The sequence below is a fragment of the Loxodonta africana genome, chromosome 23, assembly GCF_030014295.1.
Source record: "Loxodonta africana isolate mLoxAfr1 chromosome 23, mLoxAfr1.hap2, whole genome shotgun sequence".
NCBI lineage: Eukaryota > Metazoa > Chordata > Mammalia > Proboscidea > Elephantidae > Loxodonta > Loxodonta africana.
The window spans coordinates 28,275,213-28,296,764 of record NC_087364.1 but is presented as its reverse complement, the minus strand read 5'-3'; the positions used below and the strand labels follow the sequence as shown (position 1 = coordinate 28,296,764).

The 21,552-nt window shown below is 43.3% G+C and overlaps 1 protein-coding gene across 3 annotated transcripts in view; it reads right to left on the bottom strand.

Annotated features, from left to right (window-relative positions):
* The window catches only part of LATS2 (large tumor suppressor kinase 2), a 161,758-nt gene extending 144,930 nt beyond the window's left edge, over nt 1-16,828 (bottom strand). For 2 of the 3 annotated variants that reach the window (XM_064275357.1, XM_010593942.3), the window contains exons 1-2: nt 16,705-16,828; nt 2,581-3,123 (exon numbers count right to left, since the gene is read on the bottom strand). In XM_064275357.1, the coding sequence (XP_064131427.1) occupies nt 2,581-2,922 (342 nt within the window). In that variant the 5' untranslated portion in view covers nt 2,923-3,123; nt 16,705-16,828. Of the gene's footprint in view, nt 1-2,580; nt 3,124-15,786; nt 16,297-16,704 lie in introns of those variants that run through there. The other variant, XM_023553118.2, reaches the window with a different exon arrangement.
* Nucleotides 16,829-21,552: the final 4,724 nt, after the last annotated feature.

Sequence of the window (21,552 nt, the reverse complement as noted above, 5' to 3'; positions counted from 1 at the left end):
CATAACCAAAAAATTTCTTATCTTTCCAATTCTTTACATCTATATTTGAAGAACAGTATTTTCCTTAGAATATCAATCTTTGACCTATATTTTTCCCCTAAAATTTTTTTCATAAGTCTTTATAATTTATGTAAAAGACTAGTGAACATTTGACATATACATTATACTATTACACAAAAAATACTTCACCCTAAAATCTTTTATTTTTTTTCAGAAAATAAGTATTTTTAAAAGTTTTAATTAAAAACATACCATGACATGTTGGTTACATAGGCATGTCTGACACTTTGGAATTGTGTACTTTTCTGTATATAAGCAGTTATACTTAGAGTTTAAAAGAAAACACCTCTTTACAAACACTCAATAGTTGCAATGCGTCTTAGTCCAAAGAAAATGGAAAAAAAAAAAATACATGCATGCAATAAGTAAAAACACTGCATACAAAAGTGTGTACCACCACTAATGGGCAAACATGCAGCTTGATGAATACAGGGGTTAAAGATGGCACTTTAACTCATAATCCAAGAAAACAATCTGAAACTAAATTAAAAGGCAATACAATAGGACACAAAGGAGGAAAAGAAGCTGCAACAATAGGAATTCTCTTTATCTGTTACATTGGAATGCTAATCATCTGCTTTATCTAACAGATACACACACAACTCTAGCAGCAATGGTTGATCTTCTTCTCTCACATCATTTGGGTTCACATAATGACTTTCCTACCAGAGCACTCTCAAAACAAATGCATCCTCTATCCAGAGCAAGAAGAGTCTGAGCTGGATGGTAAGAGTGCAGGCGCAGGTGTTTTAAGTTATAAAGTAACACGCTACACCAAACGGACTGAATTTTTTCAGGAGTATTAAATATGGCAGATGAAGTTTCTTCTGCAGGTAATTAGCATAAATTAAATGTTGATGGGAACTTCATTGGTGTCATGATCCTTAATTTTACTCTATTTGTATTTTACTGCGTTGGAAACAGCACCAGCTTCATTATTTTTTGCACTATAATTATCACTAATGGATTTTACCGTAATGAGATCCCACCTGTATTCTGGATTACTTGCTTGACTTGTTTCTTACCACAGCTGAAACACAACTGCAAAGAACACTCCAGCTGTGATTACCTCTTTTGTTTGCAAGTGGTTTACAGAAGATTTTAAGCTCTGCTGTTGGCCTGCAAGTCCTTCTGCAATCTCACTCCAGTATTTCCTCAGGACTGCTCCCTCCCTACTTTCAAACCCATCAAGTTCTGTTTGTCAGGGGATAGCACTTGGCAGCAGATTTAACGTCATATTTTCACAACGAGCAAGGTCACGCCTGTGCTGTCAGCTTCCATCACAGAAACACTCTGTACCACATTATTCATGATCCCATGCTTTGTAAAACCAACTCTCGACATAATAATGCTTGCTCAACACAAGTTAATCTCAGTATATCCCAAAGTGTCAAGGACACTCCCTACAAAATAGCAGGATTAGTTTCACAAATGCATTATATCATCTGAGAAACATAAATTCTCTTGTCACATTCTACGGTAATAAAACACGAGAGGACTGAAACTGCTTTTGGAAATAAAAAGACAAGAGTGTTAGCCTTTTACTGTGACTGAGATGCCAGGAGTGCATAATTAGGGTATGCCCAGGAAAATAAAATAAAAGTGGCCAAACCATCCTGTTGTGCTCTGAAAGTGAAATCTTCCTAATTCTCCAACGCAGCAAAGATAGCTTATTTTCATTTTCATACAACTGTAATTTTTAAGACGACAGGCAATAAAACACTGGCTTTCAGAAGCCATTTCATAAGGCAATTACACTTTTATTGGCTGTATCTACTCACTGCATTTTTACCTGGTTGGACATTAGTTCCATTTCATCTAGCCCTGCCCCTCAACTTAGATTTTCGCCAAGAATGTGAATTTCTAAGGAATCATACATACATGCACAGCTGTAAGTTGTGTACTTATATATAATTGGTGCTACCTCCGTCAATGTGTCCCTTTATTCTTAAGCAGCTGAGAATTTAGATTGTGTTGCCACCATTTACTCAAGCTTTTTCTTTTTCTAGTTTTCTCATCTCCCTAACATAGTTACATCTGTAACAGCATATATATATATATATCACTTTTTAAAACAGGAGGAAAAAGAGTCAGAGTATAGCCAATTGATGTTAATCAACAACAACAGCCAAAAAAAAAAAGATGATGGGAGCAAGTCTCTTCCCCATGACAGTTCAGGAAAAAAAAAAAAACCCAAAGAAACCTAAGTGTGAAAGCCCTTCCCATCTTCACAAAAACGGAACAGAAAATACATGCAGCACAATTTCAGGAGAGTTCAGGGACTTCTGAACCTTGCAGGGAAAAGAAAAACAGTAAATGGAACCTTTTAGAGAGAAGGGAAACAACTGTTCAACGATACATTCAAAGGGCCTTGGGTTTTTAACCTAGAAACACTTCCATGAGTAGTAACCAAATCAAAGCCTTCAAGTAGCCCAAGAATCCTTGGGCTCAGCTCTACTACAGATGCACTCCTCACTGGAACCGTCACTCCAGGGAACCTCAAGAGAGGTTCACACCCACCTGGTCACATCCTGCATTCACCAGTTCCTGCAGCATTTGTCGGTTTACTTCTGCAGCAGCGGAGGTGCCTGACTCATTAGCAAAAGGCAACAAGGAGTATCTGATTTCCCGCAAAGCTTTCTGATAAGGCCCAAACTTTGGGGTGGATCTCATCTGCTGCTGCTGTCTGGCAGCGTCCTTGCCCCCCAGAACCTTGGCGTCCAGGGAAGAGTCATTGTTTGGTCCCACTGGTAACCCCTGAGCCGAAGACTTGGACGGTTGCTTTAACCCTTCGCGAATCTCCTGCAATCGCTGCCTGCTATTTCCAGAATAAGTCGTGGCAGGAAAAGTCTTTGGCCTCATTGTTAGTCCAGTTTCCTTTTACCATAAATACAATCTTCTTAAATTCTCTATTATTTAAAAAAAAAAAAAAACTGTCAATATCAGTTAGTTGTAAACATACTTTCAAAGCAACTTCTTTTTGAAAAATTTCTTTCCTTCAATTTTTGTTGTTCCTGTAGAGAATCTAAAATTCTCCAGAGTCTTCATTTTGAAGATGACTATCTGAAAAAGAGAATAAATGGGAGAAAAATGTTCATTTGTGGTTTCCACATAATGTTAGAAATGGACATAGATCCTGGAAATATTCTACTTGGCAAGATTAAGAACAAACACATCATCTCTCAGAAATGACAGAAATACTGTTCAACTCTGGTTAGAGCACATGACAAGGGACGTCCCAAGATGTTTCTTGTAAGATATAACCAGCAAGGTGATACCAGCTTATAAATAGTCGACTCAAGGTAAGGACAGTAGTATTAGCAAATGACAGTCTGTTTAAAATGCTTCATTATAATGTAATTTCATTTTGAAATCCACAGCTTGAGTATTTAGGGTTAAATTATCTAGATAGGGTCTTGCATTTGTGGCTTGTTCCTATTCACGAATCTTGATTCCCAATCCACACTGTTTTCCCTTGTTCCTGGTGCTTTGCTAGCCTCCCATCCCCCTGAAGCTGTGGTCCCTCCACATCTTTGGAAATTTCTCTGTATAAAACCTTCACAGTCTTCCTGAAAGACACCACAAAACGTATCATATTAAAGATGTCTTATATTGCAGTTAAAAGCAATTTCAACACAATGCATTATGAGAATCTGACAGTAACTATTTCCTCAATTTTCTTACAAGATAGCACTTCTCATCAGCGTTACGACCTGTGTGGAAAGGAGCTACTAAAACTATGTGGGTGATTCCTTTCTCAGAGTCCACTGTGATCACACTAACACCAAAAGACTCTCTCAATAAAAGTTGTATTAGTTTAGATCACCTATTACTGCAGCACAGAAATGGCCTCATTACATAGAACTAGATGTTACAAAGGTATTTTGCAATAATGAATTATACCTACTCCATTCACTAATTCACTAACTACTCTGTGGTTCTTCAATTCAGAAAACAAAATCAAGCAAATCCCTGAAACTGCTGTTAGCAGCCAGCTTTTCTGGAGGCAGTGTCCGGCTCCAGTAACTTATCAGCTATGTAACCGTGGACAAGTACTGAACCTCCCTCATCCCAGCATTCTCAACAATAAAAAACGCTGTTAAAAAAAGGACAGCATTTGGTAATAGGGTAGTGCTTAGCATTGAGTAGATAATGTATGTAACTGGCTCAGCAGCACTGGGACACAGTTAAATTCTCACTAAATTGAAGTTGCTACTATTACTGTTATTATTATTGTTTACATAATTAACTGTTATGATCTAAGCTTTGATAATGGAGACATTGGTGGTCCAGCGGTAGAATCCCTGCCTTCCATGCAGGAAACTGGGTTCAGTTCCTGGTCAACGTACCTCATGCCCAGCCACCACCCGCTGTCAGTGGAGCTTACATGTTGTTATGATGCTGAACAGGTTTCAGAGGAGCTGCTAGACTAAGATGGACTAAGAAGAAAGGCCTGGTGATTTATTTCAGAAAATCAGCCAATAAAAAGCCCTGTGGAGATGGACAGGGGATGCTGGTTGAGGAGTGAGCTTCTCGGATCAGGTGGACGCTTGAGACTATGTTGGCATCTCCTGTCCGGAGGAGAGTTGAGAGGATAGCGGGGGTTAGAAGCTGGCGAAATGGACATGAAAAGAGAGAGTGGAGGGAGGGAGTGGGCTGCCTCATTAGGGGGAGAGTAATTGAGGGTATGTAGCAAGGTGTATATAAGTTTTTGTGTGAGAGACTGACTTGATTTGTAAACTTTCACTTAAAAAAAAAAAAAGCACAGTGAAAATTAAAAAAAAAAAACCCTATGGATCACAACAGTCCAATCCCCAACCGATCATGGGTATGACACAGGACTGGGCAGCATTTCCTTCTGTTGTGCATGTAGTTACCATGAATTGGGGGCTAACTCAATGGCAGCTAACAAGAACAGCAAGCACTGATATCCACTTGGGGTAAAACCAAAACCCTAAGCTTCCTCTGAGTTATGAGCCGCTCCTTCCTCCCCTTTCCTGTCCCTCTCCTCATCCACTCCCGTTTACCCCACAGAAGGCAATGAGCGGACTCTGAAAGACAACTTTGAGTTTTAATAAGCAAAGAAAAGCCAATCCAAAACAAGCATCCTTTAGAAGGACCTGGCATTTTAGCTCAAGTAAGGAATTTTATAACTGTAAAATGCAACTCGGCTTCACAGACTTTTCTCATGTGGAAAAACATAATGATGGCTAATATTTGTTAAGTATTTTCTATGTTCCAGGCATTGTTCTAAAAGTTTTACATGAATTAAGTCATAAAGATAAACTATATACCCACGTGCAATAGTAAACACTAAGAAATGACGTTAAAATTACTATTCCTTTCTTAGGGAAGTGAGAGGAGAGGGTCTTAAATGGTTTTAATTGCTCCCTTTCTCAATGTAACTAAGAGAGAAGATTCCACTAAGTAGGTACAAATCAGATTAATGAAATTCTTCAACATGATATTAATATTTTTATATGCAACTGCTGATATGCTAGGTGCAGGGACAGCTGAGACCCCTGTGGCCTGTGCTGGCAGGGTGCCAGAGTCTAAGGGCTACACTTAACATTGGTATAAATGAGCATATTGCAACCACACTCATTTTCAGTGACTCAGTGGTCTAAGCATCTGTTTTGAAATACCTAACTGTCTAAAACCATAAGTTCACATTCCGACAAAAATGGAGCGATTCTCAAGCGGCTGCCAAGCACATGTAGAGAATCTTAGAAGTGACTCCGTGCGTCTAGGGCAGGCAGAGAAGTCACTCCTTTTCCAAGAGAAATTCACACACATCACTTGGTTTCCAACCTTTGGTTTTCTTCCTTTTCTTTGGAAACTGTAAAACAGAGAACTATAAACCATCTACTTTTAAAACAAATAATTGATCAGATATGTGAGAAGGGTTTTTCCAGGGTCAAAATGTATCCATCTCCCCCATCTACCCACCCGTCCACTCAATCACCATCCTCCACTCATCCGTCCACCCACCCACCTACCTATCTACCTTGCAAACATCTATCAAACGCCTACTAAGCCACAGGCACTACTAGGATGAAGTACAACAAAAGCTGCCTTTAGGTGGGAGGTGAAGGTAAGGCAGGCAAATAAACAGCTTCAAAGAAAAAGAGACACCCAAGAAAGAAAAAAAAAAAAAACCATCAAAGGAGAAAGTCTGGAAAAGCTTCATAGTAGAAATAACTACTAAATCTGAGTGTTGGGAGAAGCCCTGGTGGCACAGTAGTTAAGTGCTGGGCTGCTAACAGAAAAGTCGGCAGTTCAAACCCAGCAGCTGCCCCGCGGGAGAAAGATGTGGGTTCCGTAAAGATTACTGCCTTGGAAACCCTATGGGGTAGTTCTACTCTGTCCTATAGGGGCCCTATGAGTCGGGATCGACTAGATGGCAAGGGTTTTGTTTTGACTTTGTTTTTTCTTTTCTGAGTCTTAGGAAGAATGGCATTCCTGACAGAGGGAACAGCATATGCAAAGGAAGAGAGGTATGTGAAGGCCTGTAGTATTCACCCACCACGTTTAGATCTATGTGGCTGAGGCTTTTCCTGGAGAGTCGTGGAGGGGTGAGGCTGTGGAGGTGGAGAGGGGCTAACTTCTGCAGGGCCTTTGAGGCCATGTTAAGAATCTGGACTCAATGCAGAAGATGGGGAGCCACTGGCCATGTCTGACCTAAGAGTGGTATGGCCAGAAATGCCCTACAGAAAGTGAAGACTGGAAGCCAACAGGAAGATGAGTTGGAAGGGACAACTGTAGCACTCCAGGCAGAAAAAATGGCAGCCTGGGTGAGGAGCAGCCACCTGGGGAGGGGGGGGACTCAGGAGTGAGTCACACCACGGCCAGAGATCTGGGTTGAAGGATACACATGGGCAAGTCATCAGCATATGCGACATTAACAAAACCTGCCTGCTCACCTGTGAAATGTGATGGTTAGGTAAGAGAGTGGGTGGTTCAAGCCCCCCCCCCCGCCCAACCCCGGCCCTGACCCTCAATCCTCATTTCACCATCAAGTAATAACAGCCAACTAAAGATAAGGAGCAAGCTGCTTTTTACTCAGCTAAAAAGGAGTAAGGGCCCCAAGAGATGGTCCAGGTTGAGGAGCTAAGAAAGTTCCATGTTAGAGCCAGACCATGGGGATGCCCTCTCTGCCTGCCATACCATCGGAGGGAAGGCACATCGGGGACAGCTGAAGGAGGCCCCAGGTGATTCTGTGGCCTCAAAGCTGTCTCTGTAATTTGCTCTAAAAAGAGCAAGCCGCTAAAAGCTGGGAAGCTCAGTAAAGCTTTCTTTAGGGAGGGGTGTAATCTTTTTTATTTAACATTCATTTTCTACAATACACAAACCATACAATCGATAAATGTTCACAAAGACAGCCAGAACCTGCTGCTGTCAAGTTGATTCCAACTCACAGCACAAAGAGAGCACCCCCTGTAACCCACATCCAGATCAAGGAACACGCCACTACTACAATTCCACAGGTCTCCAGTCCTCCCGGCCACCCAGACTGACTGGTGTTATGACTTCTAACACCAAGAATTATTTTGACCAGTTTTTGAACTTTATATGCATGGAATTACACAGTCTGTACTCCTTGTGTCTAGCTTATTTTGTTCAATGTTATGTTTGGTTATTCATCCATGTGGTTTGTTCTTTTTCTTTCTGTATAGTATTCTATGGTAGGAATACACTGTAACTTATTTATCCATTCTGCCATTGATGGGCATGTGGGTTGTTTCCAGTTTGAGCAGCAGCCCTGGCCCACTCATACATGCACTCTGACACCAAAGCACACAACCCACAACCCACACACATACACACACAACCCTCAGGAAAGGGGGCCAGGAACATCTGGATTCAAGTGGAGGGTGAGGACTGGACCTCTGAGGCACAAGACAGAAAGAAATGGCCTGAGCACGGGTCACTAATGAGGTGTGTGATTGCATGTGCTTTCCGGAACATGTGCACAGCCACATGTGCATGATCACATATGCTCGTGTGGCTGTACTGCGGGGCGGCACCTCACTCTGCTCAGGTCTTCTAAGATGGCCAGGTTTCCCAAGTTGGCTGTCCATGCTCTCATAAGTTAGCATACGTGTGAGGTGAGGTAAGGCATGCCCTCTGAGGTACAGGGTCCTTGAGCAATGCACAGCCCAAACACCCATACAGGGTGGCTTGTTTCCAGGGCCTGGGCATGCAGAAAAGAATGACTAGCCTCTGACTTCAAAGAGGATGAGGAGGCAAAAAAATATATATATATATATATTTTTTTTTTATATATATGGATTATTTAAATACAGTATAATATGTTTGGCAATAAAAGCGTACCCAAGGAATTTGGAGGTTATACCCCCAAAAAAACCCAAATCCAGCTTAGGTGGGGTGGGAGGCAAGGGCAATTAGGAAAAGATCTTGAGGAACAAATTAGAGATATCCACGGGAAAAAAGAGAAAATGGCCAGGTACAGGCACTCAGGTGGGAGAAAGGACAGACAGCACAACCGAGAATGTCCCATTGGTCAGTGTGGCTGGCATGGGAGCAGTTAGTGAAGAATTTAGTGGGGACAAGGCTGTGGATCAGTTACCATTTAATGAGCACGTGCTTTACACCTGCCCCATTCTAAACCTTTTACACCATCCTCTTTAATCCTCACAACAGCTCTCTGGGGTAGACAGGGTCATGAGCTCCGTTTTACAGTTGAAGCACTGAGGCACAGAGCTTACTGATCTGTTCAGTCACCAACAGGTACTAAGTGGCTGTGCAGCTGAAAACAGAGGGAGGAGCCCAATCATGAGAGGCCTGCACATCCATGACAAGGAGCTGGGATGTGTCCTGACAGCAGTGGGGATGGGGGACTGAGGGTGGGCTCTGCAGTCATCCACTCACAATATCCAGTGCACACTAACGCTGAACACAGTGGTGAATGAGACAAATTGTACAATCCACGTGGGACACAGGCAAGTCACTAAAAAGAATGATGACATGGGGCTTCAGAGAAACCAGGAGGAGAGGCAGAGTCCAGGCAGCCTGAGCAGCACAGGGAGGAGAGCACATGGCAAAACAGGACCCAAGTGCAAAGGATTCAATAGTGCTCAATTCAGAGTTCAAGCCAGCTGTTCAGTAACCTAGCCTTTCATTTTCAGGGAAACATGTAGCACTGAAGGGCTTCACGCAGTTGAGTGATGTGATCCAGTTTGTGTTTCAGAGAGGTCCTGCTGGCTATGGTGTAGGAGGAAAGCTGGGGCTGGGGACACAGAGCCACAAGACCAGGAGTCCAACCAGACGGCCAGTGCCGTAATGCTCACAAGAGATGATGGTAATCTCAAACAGGTTAGTAGCTAGAGGACAGAATCTAAGAGGTAGAATCCGTACAGTTTGGTATTTTATTACAAAGGTGCGTTTGAAAGACAATGCCCAAGTTTCTGGTTTGGAAAGCTGGGTGAATGGTGTTGCCATTCTCTGAGCCAGGAAACCTGGACCCTCTGGACACTGGGGACTGTCCTAAGGATGGTCTCAGTGGTGGGTGGAGGGAGGGCAGTCATTGGGGGTGAAGACATGACTGAAGAAAAACACAGGGCAGGGAAGGCTTATTTATAAGATGGAGAAATACAAAATAACATCTCAGGAGCTAGAGATGGAAGCTTATGTTCCATTTCTAACCCCAACACTTAGCTCTGTGATCTGCACATGCCACTGAACCTCTAGAAAACCAGTTGTCGTGGAATCAACTCTGACTCGTGATGACCCTATCTGTGTCAGATAAGAAATGTGCTCCACAGGGTTTTTAATGGCTGATTTTTCAGAAGTAGATCATCAGGTCTTTCTTCCGATGTGCCTCTGGGTAGACTTGAACCTCCAACCTCTCAGTTAGCAGCCGAGCCCATTTAACCAGTTTGCAGCACCCAGGGACTCCACTAAACTCTAGGAGCTTCCATTTCAATCTCCATAACCTTCCTCGATCTGATGCTGGGTGTGAAGGCACTCTCAATCTGCAATGCATGATATACAGGTTAATCACTATTATTATAAGTATGAATAAATTAAGGGACTCAGAACAAATTAGGCAGGTTTTAATCAGGTCAGGCGATAAGCCCAGGGTGAAATCCAGGTGGGCTTAGTGGAAAAGGTACCCAAGGAAATGTAGACACAAGGTATCTCATGCTTTAAAAGCTCACTCCCAGTGGCTCCACTTTAAGTCAGTGTTTGATAACGATGCTTAAAAAACTAAAGTGTCTTTCTTTTTTAGAGAAAGAAAAGCTCAGAGAAGAAAAGCTTGCTGAAGTCCCTAGACTCACTGAATGCTGTCTGCAGCCAGGCTCCAGCTTGCTGAAGTCTTCCCAGCAACACCTGAGAAGCTGACCGTGGCCAATCAGTCAGACCTGGGGTGGAACCTGGCTCTGTCACTTACTGTTTAATTTAAACGCATCCAATTCTTCCCTTATACCTCCAAAACTTAGCAAGACCATTCTCTCTGCTAGGAACACTCTCCCCTACATCCCAGCCTGGCTCACTCCTACTCCTGGAAATCTCAGCTTACAAATCCCTTCCTTAGAAAGGGCTTTCTTAGAGATCACAGTACAGGCTCCCAGACAGACCTGGGGAAAAATGGAGAACAAAATGTAAACTCACAAAAAAAGACCATACTTACTGGTCTGACAGAGACTGGAGAAACCCAGAGAGGATGGCCCCCAGACACCCTTTTAACTCAGTACTGAAGTCACTCCTGAGGCTCACCCTTCAGCCGAAGATTAGACAGACCCATAAAACAAACAATAACACACATAGTTCAACCACGTATATGGGACTAAATGGGCACGCCTGTTCAAATCCAAAGATAAGAAGACAGGAAGGTACAGGAAAACTGGAAGAATGGAAATGAGGAACCCGAGGTCAAGAAGGGGAGAGTGTTGACACATCGTGGGGTTGGCAACCAATATCACAAAACGATTTGTGTATTAATTGTTCAATGAAAAACTAATTTTCTCCGTAAACTTTCACCTAAAGCACAATAAAAAAACAAAGGGGGGGGATTTCTTACCCACCCAATCTAAGGGACCCTAGAGTTCACTCTTACAGTCCTTCTCAGCACTCAGCTCAATGGATAACGACTTGTGTTCTCTGCTTGAATTATGTGAACGATAAAGCACCGTGAGGGTAGCAGTACTGTTTGGCTCACTCCTATCTACCTCCTAGCACACTGGCATATAGACCCAAGAAGTAACTGCTGAACTCATACATAAGGTCACTTACCACTCTTGAGTTTCCTCAATTCTAAACTGGGTGCATTAGCACATGGCTGTGCACACAGAAAGCACTGGATAAGCACAAGTGCCCTTTCTCTGAAGTTTAAGATGTGAAATGCGTCCTAGTGAAGCACACACTAGTATGAAATGTCACTTAACTGTTCACATTTAGCTAACTAGTGTTTGAACAATGGTTCCCTTTCCAAACGCAGCTACGCAAATGCAAAAACTGGACTTGGGGACTGGGGACTGATAGAAGGACAAAGCCCCCACACCAGAGTAACTCCTGAGCTATGGGAGTGAGTGGTGCAGCCACACATCCCCACCCCCTACAAATAAGTAATGGGTTTTCTCAGCTTGAGGCCTTGTATTTTAAAATTCGGTTTGAAGACAGTTGATTCCAAGGCTAAATTATAAACTTCTGAAAGAATTTATCAGGGGAATACTCATCAGTCAAATTGAAATTGTAACTAGAAATGAGCTACTTTGACACATTACTGTATCATTTTAATAAGACCTAATAAAAAAAATTTTTTTTTTCAATAAGTGGGAAGGGAGCAGGGGTGGCGCAGTAGTTCAGCTGCTAACCAAAAGGTTGGTGGTTCAAACCCACTGGCCACTGCAAGGGATAAAGATGTGGCAGTCTGCTTCTGTAAAGATTACAGCCTTGGAAACCCTATGAGGGCAGTTCTACTCTGTCCTATAGGGTTGCTATGAGTCGCAATCAACTGAACGGCCACAGGTTTTTATACGGGAAATTTTCTTTCACCAATGATTTTATAAATATGACCCTATGTCCTTATGAATATAAACTCAAAATAATGGAGGTATCAAGAAAAGTAACCTTATTTTTTATATTCTGGCATCACCAATCAATTTAAATACACTTTAAAAGAAACAAAACACTGGAATTTTAAAACTGCAACAAAATTCACAAACCAAAATAATCTCATTTTCAAATATTAACCCATGCTTAGTATAGGCGACTGAAATAAAAATGTAAGAGTAATACTTTAAGCATCTTTTCAATTTGGTCCTACCAAACCCAACTCCAATTCTCAGGCCAATTATAGAAAATGCTATCAGATGTTCAAGAATTTTTATCCTGATTTCTCCAAATGCCCTCACAAACCCCCATTGCTAAACATTCATCAAGTCACCAACCAAACTGGTGTCTCACAGGATCTGCACAACAATACACACATGCATTTTTAAAATCGGTATTTCTTGGACCTAACATTCCAGTTATTACTGAAATCATACCTCTATTGTAACAGATGAGCAAAGCTGAAACTAAGTCAAGCAGATGGGCCAGGACTTCAACCAGATGCTGAAGGTCAGACTCGCAGAGCACTGGGGCTGATGTACCACTCCAGGATTGTTTTGTCAGCAAACCAAACAATGGGGGCTACCCTGTCATAAGGGTTTCTGAGGAAACCAATGACTACAGGCCTCTGGGCATCCAGGAAAACTCACTTTATAAAAAAGTCCCACTCGCCAATAAACGGTGTCATCATAAAAATTCAGTGTGTTTGGAAGTACCATACGTATGCCTAATGCTGTGATGGTCATGCGGTTTCAGGTAGGCAGGCCAGACTCTCACCTCTAAATAAACTTACAATCCAAAGGAAAAACAAGACAGCACATCCTATTAGACAGCTTTGTACATGTTATTCATGCAATATATTTGTACACAAATATGAATAATGGCATAACAAAAAGAAGCCACAGAAGTCTGCACTCAAGATATCCAAATGGAGCGACCAGGTTACTGATAAATTTGTCAGTTCTTTCTGGCATTTCTAGTTAAAAAAGCAAAACAGCAAACAACTGAACAGGATGAGTCTCCTTATATTCAATTCCATACTCCAACAGGGATTCTCAATCTTTGAGAAAGCGCTGCCTCCTCTGCACCCAGCCCCCTCCCAAGTTTCAGCTATCGCATACTAAGGAGTATGACTCCCAGCCCATTTCAGAATCACTGCCCTAAGGAAAGGTAATACTGCTGCTGCCCAAAGATCCCAGTGTATGTGTCTATCGCTATGGAGGAACAATGCTTCAGGCAGGTGTTCAAATTATGTGGAGAAAGCCTCCTCAAGAAAGGAAAGTTTCACCAATATTGGAAAGGCTACGATTTGATGGACGAAGTATGAAGCTATTCTTGGAGTCTAGAACTTCCTGTGAAAAGGCTTACACATAGAAAAGAAAGATGAGCGGCAATGTTGAGGAGGGGCAGGTGCTACTGGATACATTTATTGAAAAAATAGACTTGAGGCTAGTGAGGTACTATGCAGTAAATTAGTAAAAGAATGTGTTGGTCCTTAGCATTCCTATTCAAGATAACTGCCTGGAGGCAGTGAGGCCCAATACTCCAGAGGCCCCCTCCATTCAAATTCCAACTTACATTGTTAAGATCCTTACCATCCTGATTTTGGGGCTATGAGACTTGCATTATGCCTCAATATCTTCACAATCAGCATTAATAAATACAAACCACAGCTACAAAATAGGAGATTTTTCACTTTTCCTCCAGAAAAATTCCTGTCAAATACTGACATATGAACAAAAAGAGTATCGTCTTTTAATATTCTTTTTAATAAATTAAAAAAAAAACACTGGTCATAATTCAGCTGACTTGTTCTAGATAGTAACCAACACAAAGTCTTCATATGGTAAACGGTAAACATTAAGGAATGCTAAATTTCCATCCTAATTTTAGCATCATAACCAATATCTTTATTTTCAACATTATCCTGTTTTACTGATACTTCCAAAATGACACTGTATATCAAATACCCTTAAAAATACCAGAAAAACAACTAACACTAAATGAAATCTTCACAAAAGACACCATTCACATGGTACTCCATGTAAATGGACCCCATTACACAGAGCACCATTTACTTAGCTTAGCATTCAATGGGAACGGTGCCCCCTGGAGTTGTACAATTTGCCTGCCCAGCTCTATCCAGACAATTTACTAATCAACGTTGTTGTTGTTAGTTGTCATGGAGTCAACAGATTTTTTAAAAAGAAAAAAAAAAAAGATGAAGGAGACCAAATTCTTCTATTATCAAGTGCAATCTTTTCAGACCATGGATGAGAATATTTTGCTCCTTTTTTTTTTAAGATTTACAGTCAAGACAAAGTAAACTTATCCTCTGTATTTTTACAAACCCACTATTTAAAAAGTCAATAAGGTATCTATTAGTCAGAAGTTTCACATTATTATTACTGTGAAATAAAATATAAAAGCAGCTTTTCAAAAACTGAGTTGGTCTGGTTTTTCTAATACAACACAGAACATTCCACCACCACTCCCAAAAGCTTCCCAAAACCCTATTCCACTTTCTGTGTGTTTACAGTGAATTTATCAGCTTCCTCTTGCCCTCTATGGGACCCAAGGCTGGCTATTCACAACTCAGCATTTAAAATAACAAGGCATCCTATTGTAAAAGCATTCCCCTCCCACCAAAGGAAAGGCCCTCCCACCAACCCCTTGATTTGCTAAGAAATATGTACAATTTCAATTCCCACTTAAGTTAAAACCATTTCAAACTAGTTGAAGAGGCTAAAGGAATCCCTTTCAGTTTTAAAATCTATGACTCTAATAATTCACCTTAATAATTTTGCATGATATCCTCCACTCAAACACCATTTCAAAATTGCTGGACATTTTCAGATTTATTAAACCTTCAGCAGTTTAATTTCAAAGGCATGCTGGCACAGTCATTAAACAGTGCTCCATAGGCCTGGATAATGAAACAAAATTTTATGAGACTGAACATTGTATCTTGTTAATTATTGTTAATTTAAAACAGACTTTAACAGTCTCTGCATTCTTATTTTGGAAGATTTATCTGGTACTAACTCATTACAGCAGTCCCTGAAGAAAAAACTTAAAAGATACAACGAAGCTTAGTCTCTTGATTAAGAATGGTGATCCATCATGCTGACGCTTATGCAGAGATTAAACTGAAAACACAGAGCAAGATCTATTTAGCACAAACATCCCAATAAGCCAGACACAAGCTACTTTCTCCATTACTAAGGAAAGGCCCCTCATCTACTAAATTAAAATTTTAACCAGAACACCTGTACTCAGATCACACACACTTTGTGACTCTCCATTCAGATTTCAGTGTATTCAAGTTTCTTAGTAAAATGTGCTCAGAAACTTTCCTAAAAAATGTGCCTATTTGCTGAATACTTTGTGAAGAGAGCTGTCCTGCTATTAATTTTAATTTCCACCTGCCAAATGTATTCTCCCTAGCTTAATAAAATAATTAACGCTAAATAATTTCAAAAAGCCTAGACAATAAGTATGTTAAGAACTCTCATTTATCCTACAAAAATGTGAAAAATTTTCTTTTTTTGGTGAGTATAACAAAATATACAAGTATAGTGTACGTTCACGGTTATGTTTGCAAAAGAATACTTCCCACTCGAGGGCCTCAAGACCCGTCCCCGGCCTTACGTTCTCCTCGCCATGTTTTCGGGAAGCTGTCGCTCACCAAACCGGGTCACAAGGTGCCGGAAGGTGTGTTCTTCTGTCTGCCTCCGCCCGCCCCATGCGCACAGGCGACCGAGTCAACAGACCGAGGTTTGCTCCAGCGAGGCACTCCTGCCCAGCCCCGCTGTCCGGATCTCATCCCCCACGGAGATGCTCTTCCTTAAGTTTTCAAAGTCAGGAACGACAGAAAGTGACTGACAAAAATATGAATCACAGCCGAGCCCGCATCTCCAGAGCGTGGCCGGGAAGCTGGCTGACTGCATGTGATTTGCATTAGAGAAGTCGAGTCCCAGAAAAGTCGACTCAGCCGGGACGCAGGAAAGGCGTGTTATGCAACTGCCACCACTTTCACCGCCCCAAAGTGTTCCCGAAACTCGGACCGGGTCCTACGAACTCTAGGCGCTGGCTGAGAAAATCCAGAGCGCGCCCGCGCCGGCGCCCGCCCCTCACCCTACCCGTCCGGGGCCGCGGCCTGGGGGCGCGCGGGGATCGGCGCGCTGTCACGACTGCTCCCGGGACCGGCCGGCCCAGCGGCGGGCCGGCGCACAACAAAGCGCCGCGCACCGGGCCGCCGCCGCAGCCGCCGTACAAGCTCCGGCCCGGCCCGCCAACTTGCCCAAACTTCCGCTGCTCGCGGCCCGGAGCCCCCACGCGCGCCGCCAGCCGGGGCGGCTCCCCGACGCCTTCGCCCAGGCCGGGCTACGCGGGCCAGGGCGGAGGGTGACCTCGGTCCGGGGAGAGTCCCTTCGCTCTCACTCCCGCCCCTCGGTCAGGCCGTCCCCGGAACCCCAGCCGCGGCGGAGGGTGCGGAGGAGCCCGCGGCCAACTTTCCACGGGCGGCCCTTAGCCCGCCGGCCGACGCCCGCCCCCGGCGTCTCTCACCTCCGGGCGCGGTCTAGGCTCGCGGGGCGGCCCCCACTCTCGGCTCTGTGGCCTCGCGGGCCGAGCGGCGGGGCACCCGAGGCCGGGGCCGCTGCGGGCCCCGCGGCGAAGGGGGCTCCACGGGCGGCGCGGGCGGCGGCGGCTCCATCGTCGGGCGCTAGCGCCGGGCTCCAGAGCGCACCCCAAGTGGGACATTCGCTACATTGTTGGCATTCCACGGGAGTCACGTGAGCCGCCGCCCGCGTCACTCCCGGCCGCATACCAGCCGGGCGGGGCCTGGCCCGGCGCGCTCCGACCGACGGACAGATGGACGGACGCCCGTCCGGGCCGCCCTCGCCCTTCCTTTCCCTGCCCGTCCGCCCTCCTGCCGGGCCCTCCATTGCCGAGGCTGCCGCGGCTTTCCAGGCTCCCAACGCCCTGCTCGGCGAAGCAAGTGAGTTAACAGGCCTGAATGAGCGGCGGAGGGAGCAAGAAGGCGCCAGCCTCTCAGATCAGAGCAGGAAGGGACAGAGAGCTGATAGGACCATGGAACCGAGGACTAGAGGAGGACGGCTGCCGGGTGCCTTCATACAGGCAGACCCCATCACTCCCCGAGCTTTTGCATTCTGTTTGTGAGACGTGTTTACGGCATGCAGAGCAGCACAGTGACATTCACCAACAAGTGAGAGGGTGGATGCGCACTGGGACCGTTCTGGCCGTGGGTTTGGGACAGGACACAACGCAGAGTTGCGTCGAGGCGCTGGTGGAAGTAAGGCTGCAAGTCAGATTCGGAATCCATTTCTGATGCGCCTTCACCTCCTAGCACACCTCCCACCACCTGCAGTGGTGAAAGTGATGGTGAGGGCTAATATACTTTTAAAAGGCAACCCAGTTTTCTCTGTAATAAACTCTTATGAGGTTTTTAAATTTTAATCTCCAGAGAAACAGTAATGAAGGTTATTATCTCTGAACTATTTTAACATCCTCACGAGCCTTCAGGTACTTGTTCTCCATTCTCCCAGCTTTTACTCTTTTTAATCCTACCGGGCTTTATGGCCTTAGCTCTTTAGGGAATCTCCTCAGAGCCGCCTCCTGGTTTCTCTGTTTGAGCTCTGATGTGTTAAGTCATTATCATGCAGCTTAGAATTCAATTTCATTTTTTAACCTCATACTGTACTTTACCCGCGGATCCTGCCCAGCATTGGAAACAAATGTTTCCAATGTAAGCTCTGGTGGCGCGGTTATTAAGAGCTCAGGCCGCTAACCAAAAAGGTCGCCTGTTCTAGTCCACCAACAGCTCGAATCCACCAGCCGCTCCTTGAAAACCCTGTGGGGCAGTTCTTCCTGTCTTATATGGTCGCTATGAGTCAGAATTATCCCATGGCAACGGCTTAGGGGTTTTGGTGGGTTGGTTGGTGGGTTGGTGTTCACCAAGAATATTATTTCTGTCTTTTCACTCATACCCTGATCATACTCCACCCCAATCCCAACCCACAGACTGGCTGCCTGGTTCCCACTGTTTAAAGGGCCTGCCCCTGCTCTGTTTTCAGAGGGGTAAACATAATTTAATAAAAAATTAAAAAAAAAAAAAACCTTTCATCAAATGAAATAATGTAAAGTAAAAGGAATTTAACTGACTCTTAAATCTGCATGTAAAATATCCTGTAAAAAATTTGCAATTACGGTGACCATTATAGCATTGTTTGCAATAGTGAAAAATAGGCAACAATGCAAATTTCCAACAATAGAAAAACCAAAACCAACCCACTGCCATCGAGTGATTGATTACAACTCATAGCAACCCTATAGGATGGAGAACTGCCTCATAGAGTTTCCAAGGAGTGCCTGGCGGATTCGAACTGTTGACCTCTTGGTTAGCAGCAGTAGCACTTAACCACTAAGCCACCAGGGTTTCCATCCAACAGTAGGGGAGCCAGAAAATAAAGGGTGGGTATTCAGATGATGGAACATATACAGTAGCTAAGTGAATGGACTAGCCCTCTGTTTGTCAAAGAATAAATGATCGTGGATAGAATACAAAACCAGTTATGGAGTGAAACAAAAGTAGCAAAACTTTATATACACTATTGTACCACATTTATAAATAAAAAATCCCACAGAATCTACAGTCTACATATACTTTATGTAAATATAGACATGAACTGCAAGAGTACACACCGAATTTATGACAGCTGTTTTCTCTTCAGAGGGAGGGAGGGAAATGGAAGTGGGGAGAGAAAAATAGGGACTTCAATTTTATCTGCAATTCTTCATAGCTTTTTTTTTTTTTTTAAATATGAAGCTAAACAGGAAAAAACCTTAAAATTTGTTGATTCTGGGTGGTGGGCTCACTAATATGTGCTATATTAAAAATAAATAAATAAATACTTTGTGCTTTTTTTTAACATTTAAATTTTTTTTTTTTTCAAAAATACAGATGGCTAGAAACTAGAGACAAATTGGAAACAAGTCAATTTCCAAGATAGAAAACTGGTTGCGGAAGCTATTCTACACCTATATGGGAAAATGTTGTGATTCATCATTTTGTGGATGTGTGATTATTGAAGTGGAGACATTCATTCCTTGGTTTTTTCTGAGTCCTGCTGTGAGCCTGCACTGGTGAACAAAACCTCATGATTTGTCACCTGGTGGAACTTACAGTGTAGTAGATGTGCTCAAGGAAAAAGCATGTGACAAAATCGAGTGCAGTATCTAATCTTGTATAACGATTATATATATGTATGTGTGTGTATACGTATATATACATTTAAGTCCAGAAAAGTATACAGACGAATGTTAGATATAGTAGCTCCGAATGTAGTGATTCTGGGTGATTGTCTTATAATTCCTGATTACAACAGGATATTTAACAAAAAAAATTTTTTTAATTAAATAATCAGCTAAATAAGTACATCCATAAATATATCCAGCTGAGAAATAGGAAAAGGAGAGAGAGACCCTCATGGTTTAATGACCACAAGGCCAACTGAGCACAGAGCCTACACAAATTTCAAAGCCAAAGTCTATATAATATCTTAGGCATTGGTCTAAACTTACGTGTTATCTCATTTAATTCTCAAGACAACCATGTTATTAGCCTCATGTTATAGAAGAGGAAACTGGTGGCATAGTGGTTATGAGTTATGGCTGCTAAAAAGGTCAGCAGTTCAGATCTACGAAGCACTCCTTGGAAACTCTGTAGGATCGCTGTGAGTCGGAATTGACTCGGTGGTAATGGGTTTAGTTTTGGTTACAGAAGAGGACCCTGAAACACAGAGCCCAAGTCACTTGCCCAAGATCAAAGAGATGGGATTCAAACCTTGGTCATCAAACTCCAGAGCTCGGAAACACTAGTAGAAGGAAGGCTCTTTTCAAGGTGATCTCAAGAAGATATGATTACAGTGTGCTTATAAATAAGGAAACTGAAACCAAATTAACCCCCTCCTATGAGCCCTGGTGGCACAGTGGTTAAAAGGTCAGCTGCTACCATGGTCTCGGGGAACATCTAGCTCAACTGGTATAACATAGTTTATAAAGAAAATGTTCTGCGTTCTACTTGGGTGAGTAGTGTCTGGGGTCTTAAAAGCCTGAGTGGCCATCTAGGATACTCCACTGGTCTCACCCCTTTGGGAGCAAGGGAGAGAGAAGAAAACTAAACATACAAGGGAAAGTTTAGTCCAAAGAACTAATGGACCACAACTGCTACGGCCTCCACCAGACTGAGGCCAGTACTACTAGGTGCTGCCCGGCTACCACCACTGACTGCTCTGACAGGGATCACAATAGAGGGTCCCAGACAGAGCTGGAGAAAATTCTAACTCAAAAAGAAAGACCCGACTTGCTGGCCTGATGGAGACTGGAGAAACCCTGAAAGTATGGCCCCTGGACACCCTTTCAGCTCAATAATGAAGCCACTCCCAAGGTTCACCCTTCAGCCAAAGATTAGACAGGGCTATAAAACAAAACAAGATTAAAGGGGCACAACAGCCCAGGGGCAGGGACTTGAAGGCAGGAGGGGACAGGAAAGCTGGTAATAGGGAACCAAGGTCAAGAAGGGAGAGTGTTGACATGTCATGGGGTTGTTAACCTATGTCATAAAACAATATGTGTACTAACTTTCCTGAGAAACTAGTTTGTTCTGTAAACCTTCATCTAAAGTACAATAAACAAGAAAAAAAGGTCAGCTGCTAACCAAAAGGTTGGCAGCTCAAATCCACCAGCTGCTCCTTGGAAACCCTACGGGCAGTTCCACTCTGTCCTATTGAGTCACTATGAGTCGGAATTGACTCGATGGCAACGAGTTTTATGTGTCTGAGGGAAGAGGAACGGCCTTTGTAGAGTGAGGTGGAGGGGTGCTCTAAGATGCCTGTCTCCAGCACCTACCAGGGCAGAGAGAGGCTGGGGACGGGCACAGCCGAGGGATCCGGTCACAGTCACAAGTGAGGCACCTACAGTTGTGGCTCCAAAACAGTTCAGGCTTCTCCCTGAGGCCCCTCTGGAATATCCCCCTGAAACCACCTACCCACTGCCTGCTCCTTCCCCGCCGCCCCTGGGCTATGAATGTAAGAAACTTAATAATTATCAACTCAGCCTCTTTATACTTCAGTACATGGAAAGCAGGGACTGGTTTTTAGATACAATTTTTGGTTTGGGGGCAGGGAGAGGCATCCTTATTTATAACCAGTATGGAGGAGACTTAGCAGATCTGCCTAGTTACAGAAGAATATTCTCCAGGACGAGTAGTGAAAAAGTAGAGTTGGATTATGAAAGCCCTAGAAAGCCAAGAAAATAATATCCTACACTGATTTAATTTGTTTTGGGGGTGTTTTATACCCATATAATTTGTCTCTAACTAGATTATAAATTCTT